Source organism: Trachypithecus francoisi, unplaced genomic scaffold, assembly GCF_009764315.1.
Source record: "Trachypithecus francoisi isolate TF-2019V2 unplaced genomic scaffold, Tfra_2.0 Lachesis_group19, whole genome shotgun sequence".
In the NCBI taxonomy this organism is placed as follows: Eukaryota; Metazoa; Chordata; class Mammalia; order Primates; family Cercopithecidae; genus Trachypithecus; species Trachypithecus francoisi.
The window spans coordinates 38,316,916-38,336,036 of NW_022681464.1; the positions used below are offsets into that span (position 1 = coordinate 38,316,916).

Below are 19,121 nucleotides of genomic sequence, written 5' to 3' on the forward strand. Positions count from 1 at the left end.
ACGGGGTTTTTTTTGTTTGTTTTGTTTGTTTTTCAGATGGGGTTTCGCTCTGTCTCCCAGACTGGAGAACAGTGGTGCAATATAGCTCACTGCAGCCTTGAATTTCCAGGCTTTGCAGGCTCTAACTCTATGCACTACAGGTGTATACCACCAAGCCCAGCCAATATAATTTGAAAATAATAATAACAAGTACTTTTTTTTTTTTTTTGAGACAGATTCTCGCTCTGTTGCCCAGGCTGGAGTGCAGTGGCGTGATCTCGGCTCACTGCAAGCTCCGCCTCCTGGGTTCACGCCATTCTCTTGCCTCAGCCTCCCGAGTAGCTGGGACTACAGGCGCCCGCCACCTCGCCTGGCTAATTTTTTGTATTTTTAGTAGAGACGGGGTTTCACCGTGTTAGCCAGGATGGTCTCGATCTCCTGACCTTGTGATCCGCCCGCCTCGGCCTCCCAAAGTGCTGGGATTACAGGCGTGAGCCACTGCGCCCGGCCCCTTTTATTTATTTATTTATTTTTTTAAAGTGTCTTTAAAAAAATGTTTTTTAACTTAGAATTTACATTTGGTGGTACATGTGAAGGTTTGTTACATAAGAAAACATGTCACAGGGTTTGTTGTACGTATTATTTCATCATCCAGATATTAAGTCCAGTACCCAAAATTTCTCCTCCTCTCCCTCTTCCCACCCTCCCCACTCAAGTAAACCCCAGTGTCTGCTGTTTCTTTCTTTGTGTTCATAAGTTCTTATCATTTAGCTCCCATATAGTCTCACTTTCATGCATTATTCATTTGATAAATATTGGGTACGTATGATGTGTTAGGCACTGTGTTAAGTGCATAAAGGTTTTGTTTGTTTTTATTTTTTGTTGTTGTTTTTGAGACAGAGTCTCGCTCTGTCACCCAGGCTTGAGTGCAGTGGTGTGATCTCGGTTCACTTAAGTGCATACAGATTTAATAATGAAAATTTTTTTAAAATGAAAAAAAAGAAATTTGAAAAAGATTTAATAATGAACATACATTTGAGTGAGAGGTCAGAGGGAAAAAACCAAGCCACCAGTCAAATAAGCAAAATAATTGAAAACTGTGATGTTATGGAAGAAATAAAGGATGGAGCTAGATTTGTGGTTCTGAACCAGGGGTGATCCCCCTCCGCCATTTCTATCCCCATGGAACATCTGCCAACATGTGGAGACATCTGTGTTTGTCACAACTTGGGGGAAGGATGCTACTGGCACACACTGATTAGTGTCCAGGGATGTTGCTAAATATCCTACAACGCGCAGGACAGCCCCACAAGAAAGAATGACCCAGCCCCAAATGTCAGTAGGGCTATGATTGAGAACCCCTGAGCTACACGATGGCAGTGGGGCTACCTAATTTAGGTCAGTTGATCAGCGAAGACTCCTCTAAGAAGTAACACTTAGGCCTAGTCTTGACTGGTGAGAAACTGTCAGACGAGCAACAAGCGGTGAAGGAACATTCCGGGCAGAAGGGACTTGGGAACAAATAACAATGGAAAACCCATTACATCTGTGCATAATATACAAATGCCCAAATGAAGAATGGAAGGGGGCAGTTACCAGGTCGGCCATGTCTCACTTAGTATATTCTTTATTGCTTGAATTTTTGAGAACTTTTCTTGTAGTTAAAAAATGAGAAGAAGCCGGGCACGGTGGCTCAAGCCTGTAATCCCAGCACTTTGGGAGGCCGAGACGGGCGGATCACAAGGTCAGGAGATTGAGACCATCCTGGCTAACACGGTGAAACCCCGTCTCTACTAAAAAATACAAAAAACTAGCCGGGTGAGGTGGCGGGCGCCTGTAGTCCCAGCTACTTGGGAGGCTGAGGCAGGAGAATGGCGTGAACCCGGGAGGCGGAGCTTGCAGTGAGCTGAGATCAGGCCACTGCACTCCAGCCTGGGCGACAGAGCGAGACTCCGTCTCAAAAAAAAAAAAAAAAAAAAAAAAAAAAAAAATGAGAAGAAAAGCAATTTAAAAAAGTAGAGAGACTGGAAGAGAGCTTCTTATAGAACTGGAGGCAGGTTTCAGAGCACAACGCCCCCCCGACCCAGTGTTCAGGAGGCCCTGGTGTCCCTGGCATAATCTGAGCTCAGTTTCTGCTCTCCACATCCATCTGACCTTCTGAAATGACAGGATTCCCCAGAGACCACTTGATTTATAGTCAGGTAATTTATGTTTGGTACCCAGTTTTATGCCTTTTAACTTTGTTGTATTTGGATGTGTTAAGTGATACTGACTTTTAAAAGAAATAACTAACATCACTAGTTTGGGCATTAAATGAGATTAAATAAGTGTTTCATAAACTATAAAGAATAATGTAGACACAAGATGTTGAGAATAAGGAGAATGAAGCCTGTGCTAAAGGAATTATCTTTCCGTTTTTTTGTTTTTATTTTTGTTTTTGAGACAGTCTTGCTCTGTCACCCAGGCCGGAGTACAATGGCGCGATCTCAGCTTACTGCAACCTCTCAGTCTCCCAGGTTCAAAGAACCCTCCTGTCTCAGCCTCCTAAGTAGCTGGGACTACAGTCGCACACCACCACGCCCAGCTAATTTTTGTATTTTTAGTAGAGATGGAGTTTCACCATATTGGTCAGGCTGGTCTCAAATTCCTGACCTCAGGTGATCCACCCACCTCAGCCTCCCAAAGTGCTGGAATTACAGGCGTGAACCACAGCACCCAGCCTTTCTGTTCTATCCCTTGGATTCCAAAACTCATTTAGGTAAAGAGAAGTGATGACGTGGCTACAGAGGAGAAAGGATGGCTGGGAAGGGAAGTGCAGGCTAGGAAAAGTGACTAAAAACAAAAGTAGTAGCACCAGTTATATTATTCATGCAAGGAAGAGGAGGAGAATTATCCTGATGGGGCTGATAAAATCACCTGGAGATGGCTCTAAGCCAGCCCCAGGCTCTTAAGACAATGGTCAGCTCTTTCTTAAGCAGTCCAAGACCCTCTGACCTGAGATGTGACTGGATGATTACAGACCTCTTGTCCAGTGTTTAGAGCCTAGCTGTCTGCATATTTTATAAAGATATCTGCCTTCCAGAGACTGGAAGTAAAAGAGATCCAATGACTGGGTGAGTCACCCTTTCTCCACCTAGAACACAGTCCTTGATGGAAATCATGCTTCATCAATTGTTGTTGAGTAAAAGAAACAAACACATCCGCCAGTCTTCACTTGGTGGACCTGGCATCAAAAAATAATCATATTAAGTGCATTTATTAGTACACTTTTCTGGCTTATCTGCCTTCCAAGTTTCTATTTGAGTTCTTGCCTTTGAAGGGTTTGCAGGCTATGAAAAGTAACTTAACTTTTTAATAACTTGCTTTGCTTGGCCTTGAGGCAACTTTAGAAGATAAGACACCAAAAGGAACTATGTGTGTCTGGAGAGAAAAAAAATAATGGTGAAAAACGTTTATCAGCAGCCTCCACCAGCACCAAGCAACGCCTCAATTTTACTCAAGCAATTTCCCAATTCAACTAACATTCATATGAATCAGCAAATAATATGTAGCAAATTTGAATCCATATCCTTTAAAAAAAAAAAAAAAAACACTGGAAAGTCATTGAATCCGTTTTTATAGCAAGGCCCTGAGACTGGAAGGGACTAACAGAGCTAGAACTGAAACTTGCTTTTCCACCTCGAGAAAAACGAGTCAACAAATACCCTAAGCAATTGCTGGTATCTGAATCCCACTTTTTTGAGGCTGTTTCCTTTGTTATGTTGCACTGACCCGAAGCACTTTCTTCCCAGAATGCACCAAGAATTCAAAACTCCAAACAAGTTTGGGATCAGTGTTGGGGGGTGGGAGGCAGTGGGGGTGCATCTACGGGGGCGGGTGGGCTATGAGCTTTTGCTACATCACAGAATTGTGCCAGTGTTTCTCTTTGGAGTGCCTCGCCAGCTTTAATAACTGTTTCGATATGATTTGCTCGGGCAAAAGGTGTGCATTGGTCCGATCAAGCCTGACTTCTAGCCAAGGTGAGTTCACATCGCCGTTTTTTCCTCCCCATAATTTGAAAGAGGCTTTTAATTGTCTCCGCTCCTCCCCCCTTCCCCGGGAAAGTTTGTTTTCAAGCTATAAACCCTCTGCAATTCTCGGTTTCCATCTCGGTTGCCTGAGAATCGCAGTCATTATTAGCCAAGTCCACTTGGACGAAAGCAAAGCTACCTTTGCCTACATAATGAGAGCCACCGCGTGGCCAAGGAGAACCACGGGGAAGAGGGAAACAGTTTTCTCTCGAGCTGCCCAAAGCGGGCGGGGGAGGGAGGCAGGGTTAAACCGACCGAAGGGGTGTTTTGTGGAGTGGCTTAGAAAGCGGCCGAGGCAGCCGAAGCCGCTTTCGAAGTTAGCAAACAAAGCGTCTCCCCAGTAACCGCCCGGTTCCAGACGAGGCTCCTGCCACTCAGGCCGCGGAGTCGTAGCGTCGCCCGGCCTCCGGCTCCTCCTCCCTGCGTCTCTCCTCCCTCCGCTCCCGGCTCCCCAGCGGATATGAGCCACCAATCCCAGCCACAAACAACCCTTCAAATGAAATAGCGAGGCGGCCCTCTAACGGGCGGCGGGGACGCTGGCTCCCTCCCTGCGCCACATCTGTCCCGCACCGGGCGCAGCAGCTGATTCATCTGCAGCCAGGTCCGGGAAGGAACTGTGCTCCCGGCAGTTGCAGGGCAGCGTCCGGGCGGGTGGCTTCTCCCCAGGACCACGTTCCCCCCGAGCCGTTTTAGATGTGTGTTCTCTTCTGTGCCGAGCAGTCAGCAAACCACAGAAGAAAAAAATCGTAAGGTTGCTGCCTTCTTAGAGAGACGCCTTTTTCCCCTGTTGATTCATTTTAAGTCCTGTAATTGGAAAAACCACCCAGGCTTTTTAAACTCTGGCTTCCACGCACTCTCGGAGCGGGGGTGTCTTTTTTTTTTTTTTTTTGAGGGAGGGTGGCAGGCTGGCTCTAATTTTCGGCATAATCCTAAAACAGACGCTCCAAAGTGGAGTTAGTTATCCCCTGGCCGTCTTAGTACTCCTCGGGTTTAATCTTATTTCCACAGAGTTTCTTCTGCCGGGATGTCTACCGAGGTTACCGAACAAAAACAGCACAGAGCCCAGGCTGGAGGCAGACCCGGGCGCTGTCTCTGCTGGGCTTATTTGTTTGGGGTTTTTCTTTCTTTTTTTTAAAGTGATGGGGGAAGTCTCATTGTGTGGCATGTGACAGTTCGTTTGCTTCAAAACAACAGGACGTAACCACGCGAAAACTAGAACCAGAGGAGGGGCATGCGTTTCTTTAAAATGAGCCAAACAGCATCTGGTCTTTGAAAGGGCAATTTCATCAAGAAACTCTTGTTGGATCCCTCCTAATGTGGACCAAAATAAGTCAACAGGAACGGGTGTTTACTTAATGGCTAGTTTCTGTTTGAAATACCGGAGGGGAGGAGGGATCCTAAACAGTCCTAAAAGCAGACACTGTTGACCGAAACAGATTAGCAGCCACAGCGTGGTCACCCCTTAGCTATAAAAGTGGCCGCTGCCGGGGTCCGGCGACTCGGGGTGTCAGGCGGAGTCTTGGCGAAGCGGGTGCGCGCCCTGCCGTCCCCACCAGGCAGAGACGTTTAAAGAGCATGTGAGCATGACAAGTGTCTGTCCGCAACGTGTCAGATTTCGAAACTGCCTTGCAATGCAGTCCGGAACTCGCAGCTTTAGCCCGGGGGAACAGACGTTCGCTGAGGCTGTGTCTCATCATTCCCCCCCCACCACCCCCGCCGACCTCCCACTGTTGCTGCTGGAGGAAGAGCCCCGGGAGGAGAAGGGTGCGCCGCGCCGCGCCCGCGTGTCAATGGCAGCCGCGCATTCTGGAAGAAGTTGGTTCTTGTCTCGAATACTTTTCCTCCCGTGCCCCGCCCCTTGAATCAGAGGCGGCTGTCCTGTGCGGCTAGAGCAGGGACAGTGGAGTTCGGGGCAGCTGTCAAAAACGAGACGGGGAGGCTTTTCTTCCCTGGGGTGGAGGAGGGAAGAAGGGAGTTGTCCTTTTTTCCATCTGTTGCAGTTTACTAACCAAACGCACCCTCGCCGGCCCCGGGAAGAAAGGCCCAAGGGAGAAACCCGGGGCGCTCGGCTGGTTCCCCCACCGGCGGGCGAGGGATGCGGGCGGTCAGTGCGCGACAAGCGGAAAGGATCGCGTTTCTGAACCCGGCCACCCCCCGCGTCCGCGCCGCCGCCCCCGAGGGACGAGTGACAGCGGCCGCTGAGCTCGGTCCAGTCCTCCTGGCTGGAAGGTGCGGGGGAGGGGCGGAGGAGCGGCGGGGCGGGAGGGGGACGGGGCGGGCGGCTGGGGGCGGAGGCAGGACCTCCTGTACCTTCCCTCCTCGCCTCTCTCACTCTGACAGCGCCGAGGTGCGCCGAGCAGGAGCAGGGAACAAAGGAGCGGAGAGGGGAGGGGAGAGAGTTGGGCGAGGGAGAGCCCCCGGCCGGCTGCCAGAAGATCCCGGCGGGAGGAAGCCCAAGTGTCACTTGAATTCCACCCAAGGAGCGGACGCCTGGGATCAGAGCGCCCTGTTTAGCAATAACGGCTGGAGCACGTCCTACAAGTTACGGGAGAGTCGGCTGTGAAGGAGACGTTCGCTTGTCCCCTGTGTTCCCGTTCCTGGACCCTCCAGACCCCAGCCTTGCCTCGCGCTGGGAGGGGAGATCCAGAATGAAAGGCAAGAAAGGTAAGGCGGCCGCGGGCTGCGCGCACCGGGAGACGCGAGTCCGGGGAAACGTCCTGGCCGGGCCGCGCCGCGCCGCGCCGCTCCGCGCAGAGTCACTTGGTGGACTTTTCCGCCCAGGGGCTCTCATGCTGGAGCGGCGGCCGTGCTCTTTGTTGAGGCAGCGTCTGAAACGGTAGCGGCTGTTTTCCTGCTAGACACAACACGAGGGGCTGTTGTGGGGCGAGCCTCTCCACGCTGTTGGCACGTTGTCAAGAAACACGCTCAGTGCCTTGTTTGTGCGCCTGCAAGTTTCATTGTCTCCGCCGACACCCCACGCTCGGCCCAGCAGCCGCGTGGCTTCTCGCTCTTTCTCGCGTGCTGGGGATATGGGGTCCGAGTAGGGAGGACCCACCACCTCGTTTTTCCGGATCCGGACCCGAGGCGGCCGGGGCCGCTGGACCGCCGCGCCTTTGTCTGAAAGTTCCACTCCCCCGCCCCCGCCGCCCCCCTACTCCCAGCCGGGCCCTAGCAGTGTTCTTTAGGGATGTGGTGTTTTTACGATCGAAGGAATGCGATTCTGGACCCCTTCATCGCCCTCTGGTGTAAACATCTCTGGAAAGCCAGACTTTTACAAATTCCCAGTCTCTAAAAGTTTTCCCACGATGAATTTTGGGGCAGGAGGAAGAGTTAGGACCCAGGGCCAGCAGCTTCAAGCGGCATGCAGTCAAAATGTGTCCAAATGTGACAAGCAGGCTTGGTTGTAAGTGCAAAGAGCAAGGCTGTCATTGTTTCCACGAAGCGTTCTGGAAGCTTTACAACTAAAACTTGCCGTCAGTTTGGTTTAAAAACAAAATACACCGGAGGGGGGAGGCCGGCGGGGGAAGAAAGCACACACAACACCCCGAAAGGTCAAAGAATGTGAAGTCCCTTTTGAAGTTAACTTTTGAGTCCCTGGTTGGGAGGTCCCCCGAGTGTTCCGCCGTGGGCTGGAGGTGGCGTTTCTGTTGTGATTTATGTGGAATGGTTCAAAACAGAAGTTAATCGCTCGGGAAGCGGACGGGCGGGGCGGCGCTACTGCGCATGCTCGGGAGCCGCCTGGAGTTTAGAACTCCGCATTCTTTCAGACCCAGCCCGCTGGGGGGCGTTCCTGAGGGCCAGCCGCAAGGCCAGCGGGGTTCCTTCGGCAGCGTTTCTGTGGGAGGCCCTGAAACGCGCGGAGCTTCCCTCTGCCGCCAGGCTTTTCCAGCGAGAGTGAAATTAAACATGAAACTCGGATCAACTGGTAGTCGTTGGCGGTAGAACGCCCTAAGGACCCCTCCCCGCGATACGGAGGGCGGACTCGGGACAGGGAATTGGCTCTGGGAGAAAACGCGCGGGGAGCGTCCGAGGCGAGACGCCCAGTGAAAGCCGTGCCGACCCTTGAGGGGACTGACAGGTCTAGGGAGACGCGCTGTCTGTTGTGGTGGGCCTCCCCGGAATAAGGGAGGGCTCTGTTTCAAGGATGATTCTAGCGCAGAGCCGGGCTTCCGCCGGGGTGGGCTCCCCGCATTGTTCGGGCTCTGGCGGGGGCGGCTCTGATTACTTTACACGGCCCGCCCGCCCACCTCGGGAATCCTCAGTGCTCCTTTTCCACGGCTTTCCTGGCGTCTCCCCGACTCTCCCGCGGCACTTTCGCCTACCTTCCCCCAACGCCCTGGTCCTCCCTGGCGACCCCTTTTGCACTCTCGGGGTCCTCCTGCCCCTCCCGCGGCGCGCCTCCCACAGCCGCGAGCCCTCTGCCCAGAGCTGGGGACCAAGGCTGGGCCCCGCCGGCCGCATCGGTGGGAACTTCCGCGGTCCCCATCCCAGGGCGCATAGGGTCCAGCTCCCCGGCGCCGACTCATGGAAACAATGAAAGGGGACGGGCTGAAGGGGAAACTTTGCGACTGGTTCAGGGCTCGTCGGGGGAGCCCAGGTTGCCCGGGTTTCTTTCCCTTTTTAGGTTTCCCTGGCTAGTAGTCTGGGGTGGCCAGGACCCTGAGAACGTGAGCTTCACGGCCTCATTTCTAGTTATTGGGACCTGGAGTTCGTTTGCTTTTGCTAACTCTTACAGTATGCGGGCCGGCCTATTTCACTTGAGGCTGAGGAACTCTGAAGAACAAAAGCTACTTGCTTTTTCCTCCTTGGGCCCCTCCCTCTCACCGTGCTCCTCCGCAGTCCTCCTCTAAAACTACCTGGGAGCGGGGAGCCTTCCCCGTCGGCTCTGGAAAGACTCCTGAGGAAGTCGGGCTCGCCTTACTGTCCGTCTTATAAAAGTCCACAGTCTTTTCAAGTTCTCTTGAAACAAGTGCACTTTCAGCTCCATTCTTGAGCCCGTGGTTTGGTAAGACTGGTTTGTGATAATAGTGTGTCCTCCCAGAAAGCCGAGAGTGACGCCAAAAGACCTCCTAAAATGGCTTAAAAACAATCAGAAGGATCGATAAGGAAAATCCACTAAGTCTTTTTGCTCCCAGTTTTTAACTGTTGAATTCCTCCTTTGGGATTGCCCTTTGGCTGGGGTCGCCAACCACACCTTGGATTTGGTGGCTTGGGTGTGCGATTCCTGTTGCCTCTCCCAAGGAGATACTGGTTTTTTTTTTTTTTTTTTTTTTTATCCTGGAGACCGGGTCCGGCTATGTTGCCCAGGCTGGCCTCGAACTCCTGGGCTAAAGAAGTCCTCTCGCCTTGGCCTCCCAAAGTTCTGGGATTACAGGCAAGAGATATTGCTCCCGGCCCAAAGGAGAACTTCTGGTCAGGAAATTTGCTGGGTTAAATCTGCTTTTTCCTAACTGTGCACCTCGACTTTTCCCATCGATCTTATTTCTGGAGTCTTTCACAACCAGTGTCTCCGTGCCTCCCCGTCTCATCATGATGTTACCGACCTACTCGGAAAAGAAAGTGCAGGGCCAGGCGCGGTGGTTCATGCCTGTAATCCCAGCACTTAGGGAGGCCTAGGCGAGCAGATGACCTGAGGTCGGGAGTTCGAGACCAGCCTGACCAACACGGAGAAACTCCGTCTCTACTAAAAACACAAAATTAGCCGGGCGTGGTGGTTCATGCCTGTAATCCCAGCTATTCGGGAGGCTGAGGCAAGAGAATCGCTTGAACCCGGGAGGCGGAGGTTGTGGTGAGCCGAGGTTGTGGCATTTGTACTCCAGTCTGGGCAACATGAGCGAAACTCCCTCTCCAAAAAAAAAAAAGAAAAGAAAAGAAAAGAAAAAAGAAAGTGCAGGAACAAGTTGGTCGCTGCTTAGAGCGGTGGGATCCTCAGGCCATGTTGTGGCTTTCCACACATTTCCTTGTATGTGGATAGAGTGAAAGAAACTTGTGATTCGGCCCCCACCCTCCCCACCGCCACATTTTTTAAAGTGTAAGCAAAGCAACACGTTTGGAAACAAGTCTTAACCGGGAAACTTTTCAAAAGCGCTGTTACAATAGGAAATGAGTAAGGAGGAAAAAAGTCTTTGTTTTTCCAAGCTGAGCCACAACCAGGAGGGAGAATTTTAATGAAAACAGTCCTGACAGCAGCAAACGTGGTTTTACTGCAGTGAAATATCAGCTGGCGTAGCCAAGGAACTGAAGTTTTAACTTCCTATTACTTCAGCTTTTGTGCACATATTGGAAATATTTGTTAAGAGTTCCAGAGGCCTGGCATTCATTTATTTAAATGAACTGAAAAGTCGCGCTGCAGTTTGGTGTTGCTTAACTGAAACCTGCTTTTGTGTGTCACTAACCTATTCTGAAAGATCAGCCTTCTTGTCAAACTAGGCAAGCAGATCAAAGGGCAGGCTTCAGGGGCTTTTTTTGTTTCAAACTCTGTGATTACCAACTTACAGTTGGGAATTCACTGTTCAATGAGCAAATTTTCACCCTTTTTCTAGATTAAAAAAGGAGGGAGATAATAGCCTTGAGAAGAATGTCTGGCTTTTCAGATGTTGGAGAGTTTAAACAAATTGCTGTATTCAGATTTGCTTTAGTCATTTAATTAACTTGACACGTTTTTTTAAAAGTTCGATTTCTTTAATTATCAAAGCCAATGTGAGACAGGAACTCAGCTGTAATATCTTTAAGCTTCTTCATTAATAGTTCTTCACCCAAATTTCAACATGGGTTTGAAAGTCTCATCTTGTCAATAGTGAAAGTAGTTTCAGTTTTAAATGGGCACTTTTAAAAAACTTCAAAAACTTAAATCATCAAGGGAGGGAAATACCAAATACACGGCAGTTAAAACTTAGGATTCTTGTGCGGTTTATTTGTAGCTGTTTATTAAGCCGCGAGCTAAAGTGAATTTGCAAGATCATCCACCTCTTTGTTAGAACTTGCTTTACTTTGTCTTTGGAGAGTTCCGCCTTTTGTAGGAATACCCTGCAGCACCTTCTGCCCCCTGCAGTCCAAAACTAAAAATGTGTCACCAAGTCAGAGTCAATTACAAGGGTGGGAAAAATTCCTTTAAAAAAAATGGTGTTTAGCTTAAGAGGAATATTCCGTTTCTATTTCCTGTCAAGGTGAACTGGCTCAATTAAGGTCAAGTCATATTTTCAATCAGAATTACACACTACAGAGGAAAGAAAGCATACAAAGCTAAAAATGCATACCTTTACATTTTTTGTTATTTTGATTACTTCCCCTAATATAGAAGTGCTGATTTTTTTCAAGCATGCCATTGTTTGTAATTCATTTCTGCTTTTAAGATTCTAGATTGTCTACAAGCAAAAGAATGTATTTCTTTAGTCATTCGGAGTAGCCTGCTGTAGTTTTTGAAAGGTGGAGTTAATAGCATTTGTTATTTAATTTTTTTTTTAAGTTCAGAATGATGTTTAAATATCTGTAAAGGCCAGGTCTGAAGCTTTATTGAATCCAGTCTGTCTGTGATTTAAATATTCTCCATGGCTTGTGAATTCTTAAAATTTCTGGCAGGATTAAAGTACTTACAGCCAAAAGAGCTTCCTCTGGGGCTTGCATATTCAGTTTCCTTTGTCATGTAATCATTTAAGACTAAACTCTGCTTATTGATATGTAGTATTCTATTCTAGATTGAGATCAAACTGGTAACTGAAATTTAGGAGACATTTTTAATTCATTTAGTATTAGGCATCTTTTGACCTTACCAAAGTACCAGTAGTAGAAAAATATTTGTATGTGATGAAACTGAAAACATCAGTGGTTGTATTTAATAAAAGGGGACTAGTACTGCCCATTTAAAGTAGATGTCTAACTTTGAATCAATGTAGATAGCAATGAATAAGCAATGACCATGCATGGTGTTAGCAGAAAATTTTAACATGTATTTTACCTTTAGAATACTAACTGGGTTCACTGTAGTATGTAATTTTCCTTCCTTATATCTGTGGGAAAAAATGTGCAAGTGCCGCCTTTTATTTCAAACCTTCAGTAGAGGAAGGAGGAAGAGTAACATTTTAAATGTACCTTAGGATACTGGTTAGGTTGCTTTTCCTAGTTAGCACTGATCTTAGAAGGAAGGTTGGTAGGCACATTCCAACTGCCACAGCACCCTTCGTGTTTCAAATGTGGCAGGTTATTCATTTGGGTGCAGTTTGTCTCCTCCAATGATTAGACGAAAGAGTTTTCTGAGCATCATTCAAAAGGAATGTGAGAAGTTAATGAATCCTAGAGGAAAGCGCCCGAGAAAAGGCATCATCTCGCGTTTGGTTGAGAACCTCCCGTGTGGTGCTAGTCAAATTACTTTTACTTGCACCCTGAATTCAGGACAGAAAACACTGCTCCTTCCCCTCGCTCTCAGTTGTTGGGAAAGCATGGTTACACTGAATGGTCAGCCTAAGTGAGCTTTGCAGTAGTTGCTGTGCTTATAAAGCAATTGACAACTGGCCTTTGTCCTTTCCTAGGTATTGTTGCAGCATCTGGCAGTGAGACTGAGGATGAGGACAGCATGGACATTCCCTTGGACCTTTCTTCATCCGCTGGCTCAGGCAAGAGAAGGAGAAGGGGCAACCTTCCCAAGGAGTCTGTGCAGATTCTTCGGGATTGGCTGTATGAGCATCGCTACAATGCCTATCCTTCCGAGCAGGAGAAAGCATTGCTGTCCCAGCAAACGCACCTGTCCACACTACAGGTAAAGAGAGACAGCATGAGGTTTACAGATGCGTTTTTATTTTCAAAGTCATTTTATGGCATTCCTGTGTGTCAAGTCATTGAGCTCCTTTCCACTCAAAGACAGAAGGAATATCTTTTTATTGTAAACTTGATAGTGTTAAAAGCTAATAACCAGCTATTTAGAGAACACAGAAACACTTGACAGTCATCTGTCAGATAACGTTTCCTTTAATGCCTAAAAGAACCTTCCTTTATGCAACAGACATTAAAAGGAGGTTAAACCTTACTCTATTGCCCAGGAAACTGGTTTGATATTTAAACAAGGACGACTTCAGTGAGGTTATTCATGTTCTGTCTGTTGACATAGTCATTTGAACTGGGAAAAATCAGTTACTGGGAGGAGTGGCCCTTTTCATAAGGAGAGGTGTTCCTGTAGTTGATTAACTTAAATGTTGGGGCAGTAGGTGATAGGTTAAAATGGGGAGAGTTAAAAGGTAAACCTCTCTCTCAAATCATTTTTAAGCATTTGAGATTTTATATCTTTTTCTTCATCCTGAAAAGGTTTAAGTATGAAGAGACAAAGAAGGAAATTTGTATTAGAAACTAGAAGGTTTATGACAGGAGATAGCTTGCTTTCTTGGCGGAGCTCAGATACCTTGAAATAACACTGTAAGTTCAGGTAAGCCTTTTCATGCTTTCTTTAATACAGAGAGCAAGATCAGTTAGGTACCCCATAGAACGTTCTCAGAACCCGTTGGCTGAGTGAATGAGTCAAGTGTTAAAGCGTACCGATATGATTTCAGGTCTGTAACTGGTTCATCAACGCCCGCCGCAGGCTGCTGCCCGACATGCTGAGAAAGGATGGCAAAGATCCAAATCAGTTCACAATTTCCCGCCGTGGGGCCAAGATTTCTGAAACGAGCTCTGTGGAGTCCGTGATGGGCATCAAAAACTTCATGCCAGCTCTAGAGGAGGCCCCTTTTCATTCCTGTACAGCTGGGCCAAACCCAACCCTCGGGAGGCCACTGTCTCCCAAGCCGTCGTCCCCGGGATCAGTTTTAGCTCGTCCATCGGTGATCTGCCATACCACTGTGACTACATTGAAAGATGTCCCTTTCTCTCTCTGCCAGTCAGTTGGTGTGGGACACAACACAGATATACAGCAGATAGCGGCCAACAACTTTACAGACACCTCTCTCATGTACCCAGAGGACACGTGTAAATCTGGACCAAGTACAAATACACAGAGTGGTCTTTTCAACACTCCTCCCCCTACTCCACCGGACCTCAACCAGGACTTTAGTGGATTTCAGCTTCTAGTGGATGTTGCACTCAAACGGGCTGCAGAGATGGAGCTTCAGGCAAAACTTACAGCTTAACCCATTTTCAAGCAAAACAGTTCTCAGAAATGTCATGATTGCCGGGGTGAAGGCAAGAGATAAATTGCATTATTTTATATATTTTTTATTAATATTTGCACATGGGATTGCTAAAACAGCTTCCTGTTACTGAGATGTCTTCAATGGAATACAGTCATTCCAAGAACTATAAACTCAAAGCTACTGTAGAAACAAAGGATTTTCTTTTTTAAATGTTTCTTGGTAGATTATTCATAATGTGAGATGGTTCCCAATATCATGTGATTTTTTTTTTCCTCCCCTTCCCCTTTTTTGTTATTTTTTCAGACTGTGCAATACTTAGAGAACCTATAGCATCTTCTCATTCCCATGTGGAACAGGATGCCCACATACTGTCTAATTAATAAATTTTCCATTTTTTTTCAAACAAGTATGAATCTAGTTGATTGATGCCTTTTTTTCATGACAATAAAGTATTTTCTTTAAAAATTGTTGTAATTCAGAGTATTTCTGTTGAGGGAGGCGCTTCTTAAAAATGAGGAGGAATATAGCACCCCAGTGAGCAGGAAGCTGAGGGGGTAGGGTGCAGTGTTAGGGGGTGTCAACAGCTCTTTGAAAACCTGTGGACAACAAGCCAGTTTGCATAAACAGGATGTGTGATATTTACTCTTGATCGGAGGCATAGCAGGCCCTTAGAGCTTTACTTAAACTGCATGGCAAATTGAAATGAATCATTTCAGTGTTTAGCTAGCCACTAAATCCCTTACTGATCTGTCCTGCGTAGTTTAAAACATGGCCATGTTGTAAAGAAAAGTCTTGAAGCATCTGATTATTGCTAAGTTTACAGAAGAAAACAACCCAAGCAATCTCTTGCCCTTTTTCCATGTTACCCTTTAACCTTTGTTCAGTGGTACGTTTAGTTAAGACATTTGTATTCAAATATAGCATACTATTTGCAGAGAAATTACCTTTTAAAACATCTTAAAATGTTATCTAAAATGATGAAATAGACAGTGGGGTTCTGTCTATGGTGGGATTGTTAGTTTATTAGGTGAGTCTTCCAAGGTCACAGTTGGTGAAAAAATGGTGCTATGTACAAGTGGAGTTGGTTGGGATAGACAATCACTTAGAAAGCCCAGATGGCCAGAAGGGAATTGGTGTTGCTCCTTTCACTTGTATGGTTGAGCAGATTTGTCACATGCCACAAAACCATTCTTTGTAGTCATGCTTAGTACGAGCTTTCTTTGTTGTTACAGTCATGTTCTTTGCAGCCCTGCCCCAGCTACGAATTGTCTAAGTGTGAGGGAGCATCAGAGCTTCAGTATTGTTTAAAGAATGTAGAAAAATACTACTCACAAATTTGTCTAATTGTGAAACTATTTTAGAAAGTCCCTACTGTAGAAAGAGCTAAACTCAAAAGACTTTTCTTGTAAGTGAAAGAAGAAAACTGCTGATGACTACCGAGAGGTGTAAGAAAATGAAGTGAGGAAATATTGTGCTCTAGCCTGTGGGGTGCAGCTTTTTTAGGGCACATCAGCTTAGAGTGGTCTGGCCCCACCTCAGAGAGTCACAGAAATAGACAAAAACCCAAAAAGTACTAGTAAAGTAAATACAAGGAACAAAATAAACATTAATAAAAATGAATGACGCAAAGGTGATCAAGAATCATTACTTGCTCCAACAGCTAGATCAAAGGCTGAACATTTTGCTTTAGCATAGGTGAGGGAAATGAGCAAGTCCTAAAAGGCTTGCCCTGTTACGCTGTTTCATCACTCATACTGGAAGGGAAGGAAAGGAGCCATATGACTCATTTAAAAGAAAAACTAAGTCACCTTAAATTCCCTGTGTTTTACTTCATTTTTTCCCTATTGAGGTTGTTACAGATCATGGTTGATAATAGCTGATGTTGAATGAATGTAATCCATTATCTAAAAACAGGTACATTTAATTGAAAAGATACATGTAAAAAGCTGTTCATATTAAAGCCAAATAGAAATGATTTTTATGCTTATAATTTCCATGGTGCAATATATCTTTTTAATTTGTTTACTTTTCACCTATTTGTGTTTTTGAAGTTCATCCTATCGCGTGTAGTTTGGGTCTGGCTTTTTTATTTAGTCTAATGATCTCTGCCTTTTACTTAACATTTGTCAATTTACATTTACAGTAATTATGGATATGTTTAGATTGAGTTTACCATTTGGCTTTTTTCTTTGCTCCTCTTTTCCTGCCTTCTTTCAGGTTGAATGTTTTTATTCTCATATATATCATTATGTCATTATATATTATATATCATTTATTGTTGTATATGTATATGATATATAATATATATACATTTTATATTATATATTAAGATATATATGAGAATATCATTCTTATATATATAATTATCATATATATAATGTCTTTTTCTCTGATTTTGTTTTAATTTTTCTTTTTAAAAAAGTATTCTTTTTTTTTTTTTTTTTTTTTGAGACGGAGTCTCACTCTGTCGCCCGGGCTGGAGTGCAGTGGTCAGATCTCAGCTCACTGCAAGCTGCGCCTCCCGGGTTCACGCCATTCTCCTGCCTCAGCCTCCCCAGTAGCTGGGACTACAGGCGCCCGCCACCTCGCCCGGCTAGTTTTTTATATTTTTTAGTAGAGACGGGGTTTCACCGTGTTAGCCAGGATGGTCTCGATCTCCTGACCTCGTGATCCGCCCGTCTCGGCCTCCCAAAGTGCTGTGATTACAGGCTTGAGCCACCACGCCCGGCCTCTTTTTTTTTTTTTTTTTGAGACAGGGTCTTGCTCTATTGCCCAGGCTGGAGTGCAGTGGCGTGATCTTTGCTCACTGCAACCTCCGCCTCCTGGGTTCAAGGGATTCTTGTGACCCAGCCTCCCAAGTAGCTGAGATTACAGGCATGCATCACCATGCCCGGCTACTTTTTTTGTATTTTTAGTAGAGATGGGATTTCACCATGTTGCCCAGGTTGGTCTTGAACTCCTGACCTCAAGTGAATTGCCCTTCTCAGACTCCCAAAGTGCTGGGATTACAGGCATGAGCCACCAAGTCTGGCCTATTTTTATAGATTTAGGGGGTACAAGTACAGTTTTCTGTTTTAATTTTTCTATTGGTTTATAAACTATACACCATATTTTTAAAATGGTTCTTCTAGGGTATTACAACATACATCTTTAACCTACTACAATCCACTTAGGGTTAATATGATACAGCTGCATATAAAATACAGAACCTTGCAACAGTATGGTTCCATTCACCCTCCCTCTCCTCTCTTCCTTGGTTTTTCACATACATTTACAGCTACATACATGATAAACACAACAGTACGATGCTATCATTTTCACTTAAGCATCATTCAAATGACTAAGAGAAAAAAGAATGTGTGTATCTTTTAGTTGCCAAACATTGACCATTTCTGATGTTCTTCATTGTCTCCTATAGATTTGAGTGACATCTAAGGTCTTTCCTTTTCAGCGTGTATGATTTCTTTGAGAGTTGTAGTCCAGGCCTGCTTGTGACAAGTTTAGACTCTTTGAAACGCTTTGAAAATGAGCTCATGGAAAATGACTTGATTTCACTTTAATTTTTGAAGGATCATTTCACTGATGGGGAATTCTGGGTTGATAGCTTTTTTCTTACAGCACGTGAAAGGCATTTATTGTCTTTTGACCTTCATTGTTTCTGATGAGACATCAGCTGTCATTTGTATCATTAGTTTCATATGTATAATGTCTTTCTCTGGCTGTCTTATTTTTGAATTTTAGCAGTTTCACTAAAATGTGCCTACATATGGTTCGTTTGTACTTATTTAGCTGGGGGTTCATTGAGCTTTTGGATCTGTAAATCTTTTAATTTTTATTTATTTTAAAATCAAACTTGGGGAAATTTTGGCCATTTTTTCAATTTATTTCTTGCTTTCCTGTCTCCTAGAACTCCAGCAAATTTACATTAGATCACTTGAGGTTGTCCTACATGTCTCTGAAGCTTTGTTTTCTTCAGTCTTGTTTCTGTTTTAGATTGAATAATTTGTATAATTTATTTGCAATTCACCAACTCTTCTGTCGTCAGTCTGCTGATGGACTCATCCAGTGGACTTTCATTATAGTTATAGTGTTTTTCACATGGAAAAAATTTCCATTTGGTTCTTTAGTATTCCTAATTCTCTTCTGAGATTGCTCATTACTAATTATGAATATATATCCTTATAAGCATTTATAATAGCTGCCTTAAATACTTGTTTGCTAATTGTAACATGTCCCAATCAGAATCAGTTTCCATTGACTGTATTTCACTTCTATATGGGGGTCGCTTTTTTCTTTTTCACTCATCCAGTGATTTTTTATTATATGCTGGACAATATGGATGGTACATTAATAAAGACTATGGATTCAGCTACATTCCTCTGAACAGTTAACTTTTGTCCTCAAGCAGCTCATTCACCTGAACTGAAACTTCAAACTAGCCTGTAATGAATCACAGCTGAAGTCTCTGATTAGTTTTCAGCTTCCGCCTGCTGCCTTTAAGTGGTGCCACTGGCGACTCCCCGGCTGCACAAACCAACTAGGGATTTCAACAGAATTTCACTTCAGAGGTTGAGATTTGCTCCTCCTTCAGTTCCCCTCTTTCCAGAATTCTTCTCCTAACTTTCTTAACTTTTGCTCTGCTCTGCCCACCCCATTTCTGTCCTTGACATCTCAAGCCACCGAAGTCACAGCTTTCTGCCACCCGTAACCTTCTGAAGAAGGAGAACTGCCTTCAGGCATAAAGGTACAAACTTGTATATCTTGAACTTCTCTTCTTTTAGGGGGAGACGACCCTCCAGTGTTTGCTTTTGGTTACTCCTCAGGCCTTCAACTAGCTTTTTGTTTGTTTAACCTTTTGTTTTTTCACACTTTATGATTGTTACCCGGAGGGAATTAGTCTGAAAAAGGAAAAAAAAAAATCCACTGTTACTAGAAACAAGAATTTTACTATAGTTAC

General features: G+C 45.5%; 2 protein-coding genes across 11 annotated transcripts; both read left to right on the plus strand.

Annotated features, from left to right (window-relative positions):
* Positions 1 to 3,940: 3,940 nt before the first annotated feature.
* TGIF1 (TGFB induced factor homeobox 1) lies at positions 3,941 to 14,629 on the plus strand. 10 transcript variants are annotated; one of them, XM_033178231.1, is made up of 5 exons: positions 5,751 to 5,864; positions 6,050 to 6,278; positions 6,390 to 6,713; positions 12,575 to 12,801; positions 13,586 to 14,629. In XM_033178231.1, exons 3-5 carry the CDS (start codon positions 6,698 to 6,700, stop codon positions 14,159 to 14,161), a joined length of 819 nt encoding a protein of 272 aa, XP_033034122.1. In that variant the 5' UTR covers positions 5,751 to 5,864; positions 6,050 to 6,278; positions 6,390 to 6,697; the 3' UTR covers positions 14,162 to 14,629. The 10 variants fall into 10 exon arrangements, with proteins under 10 accessions (XP_033034129.1, XP_033034119.1, XP_033034127.1 ...); XM_033178233.1 differs by having other exon boundaries at positions 5,762 to 5,864; positions 6,087 to 6,278; XM_033178236.1 differs by lacking the exon at positions 6,050 to 6,278 and having other exon boundaries at positions 5,731 to 5,864; positions 6,530 to 6,713.
* LOC117064112 (homeobox protein TGIF1-like) lies at positions 7,982 to 9,470 on the plus strand. Its single transcript, XM_033178239.1, has one exon. It carries the CDS (start codon positions 8,194 to 8,196, stop codon positions 8,584 to 8,586), a length of 393 nt encoding a protein of 130 aa, XP_033034130.1. The 5' UTR covers positions 7,982 to 8,193; the 3' UTR covers positions 8,587 to 9,470.
* Positions 14,630 to 19,121: the final 4,492 nt, after the last annotated feature.

Coding starts and splice junctions, on each gene's coding strand:
- TGIF1 (XM_033178228.1), top strand. CDS start 5,633: ATGACAAGTGTCTGTCCGCAACGTGTCAGATTTCGAAACTGCCTTGCA. Junction 5,865..12,574: donor AGCCGCGCATTCTGGAAGAA/GTTGGTTCTTGT, acceptor GTCCTTTCCTAG/GTATTGTTGCAGCATCTGGC. Junction 12,802..13,585: donor CGCACCTGTCCACACTACAG/GTAAAGAGAGAC, acceptor ATATGATTTCAG/GTCTGTAACTGGTTCATCAA.
- LOC117064112 (XM_033178239.1), top strand. CDS start 8,194: ATGATTCTAGCGCAGAGCCGGGCTTCCGCCGGGGTGGGCTCCCCGCAT.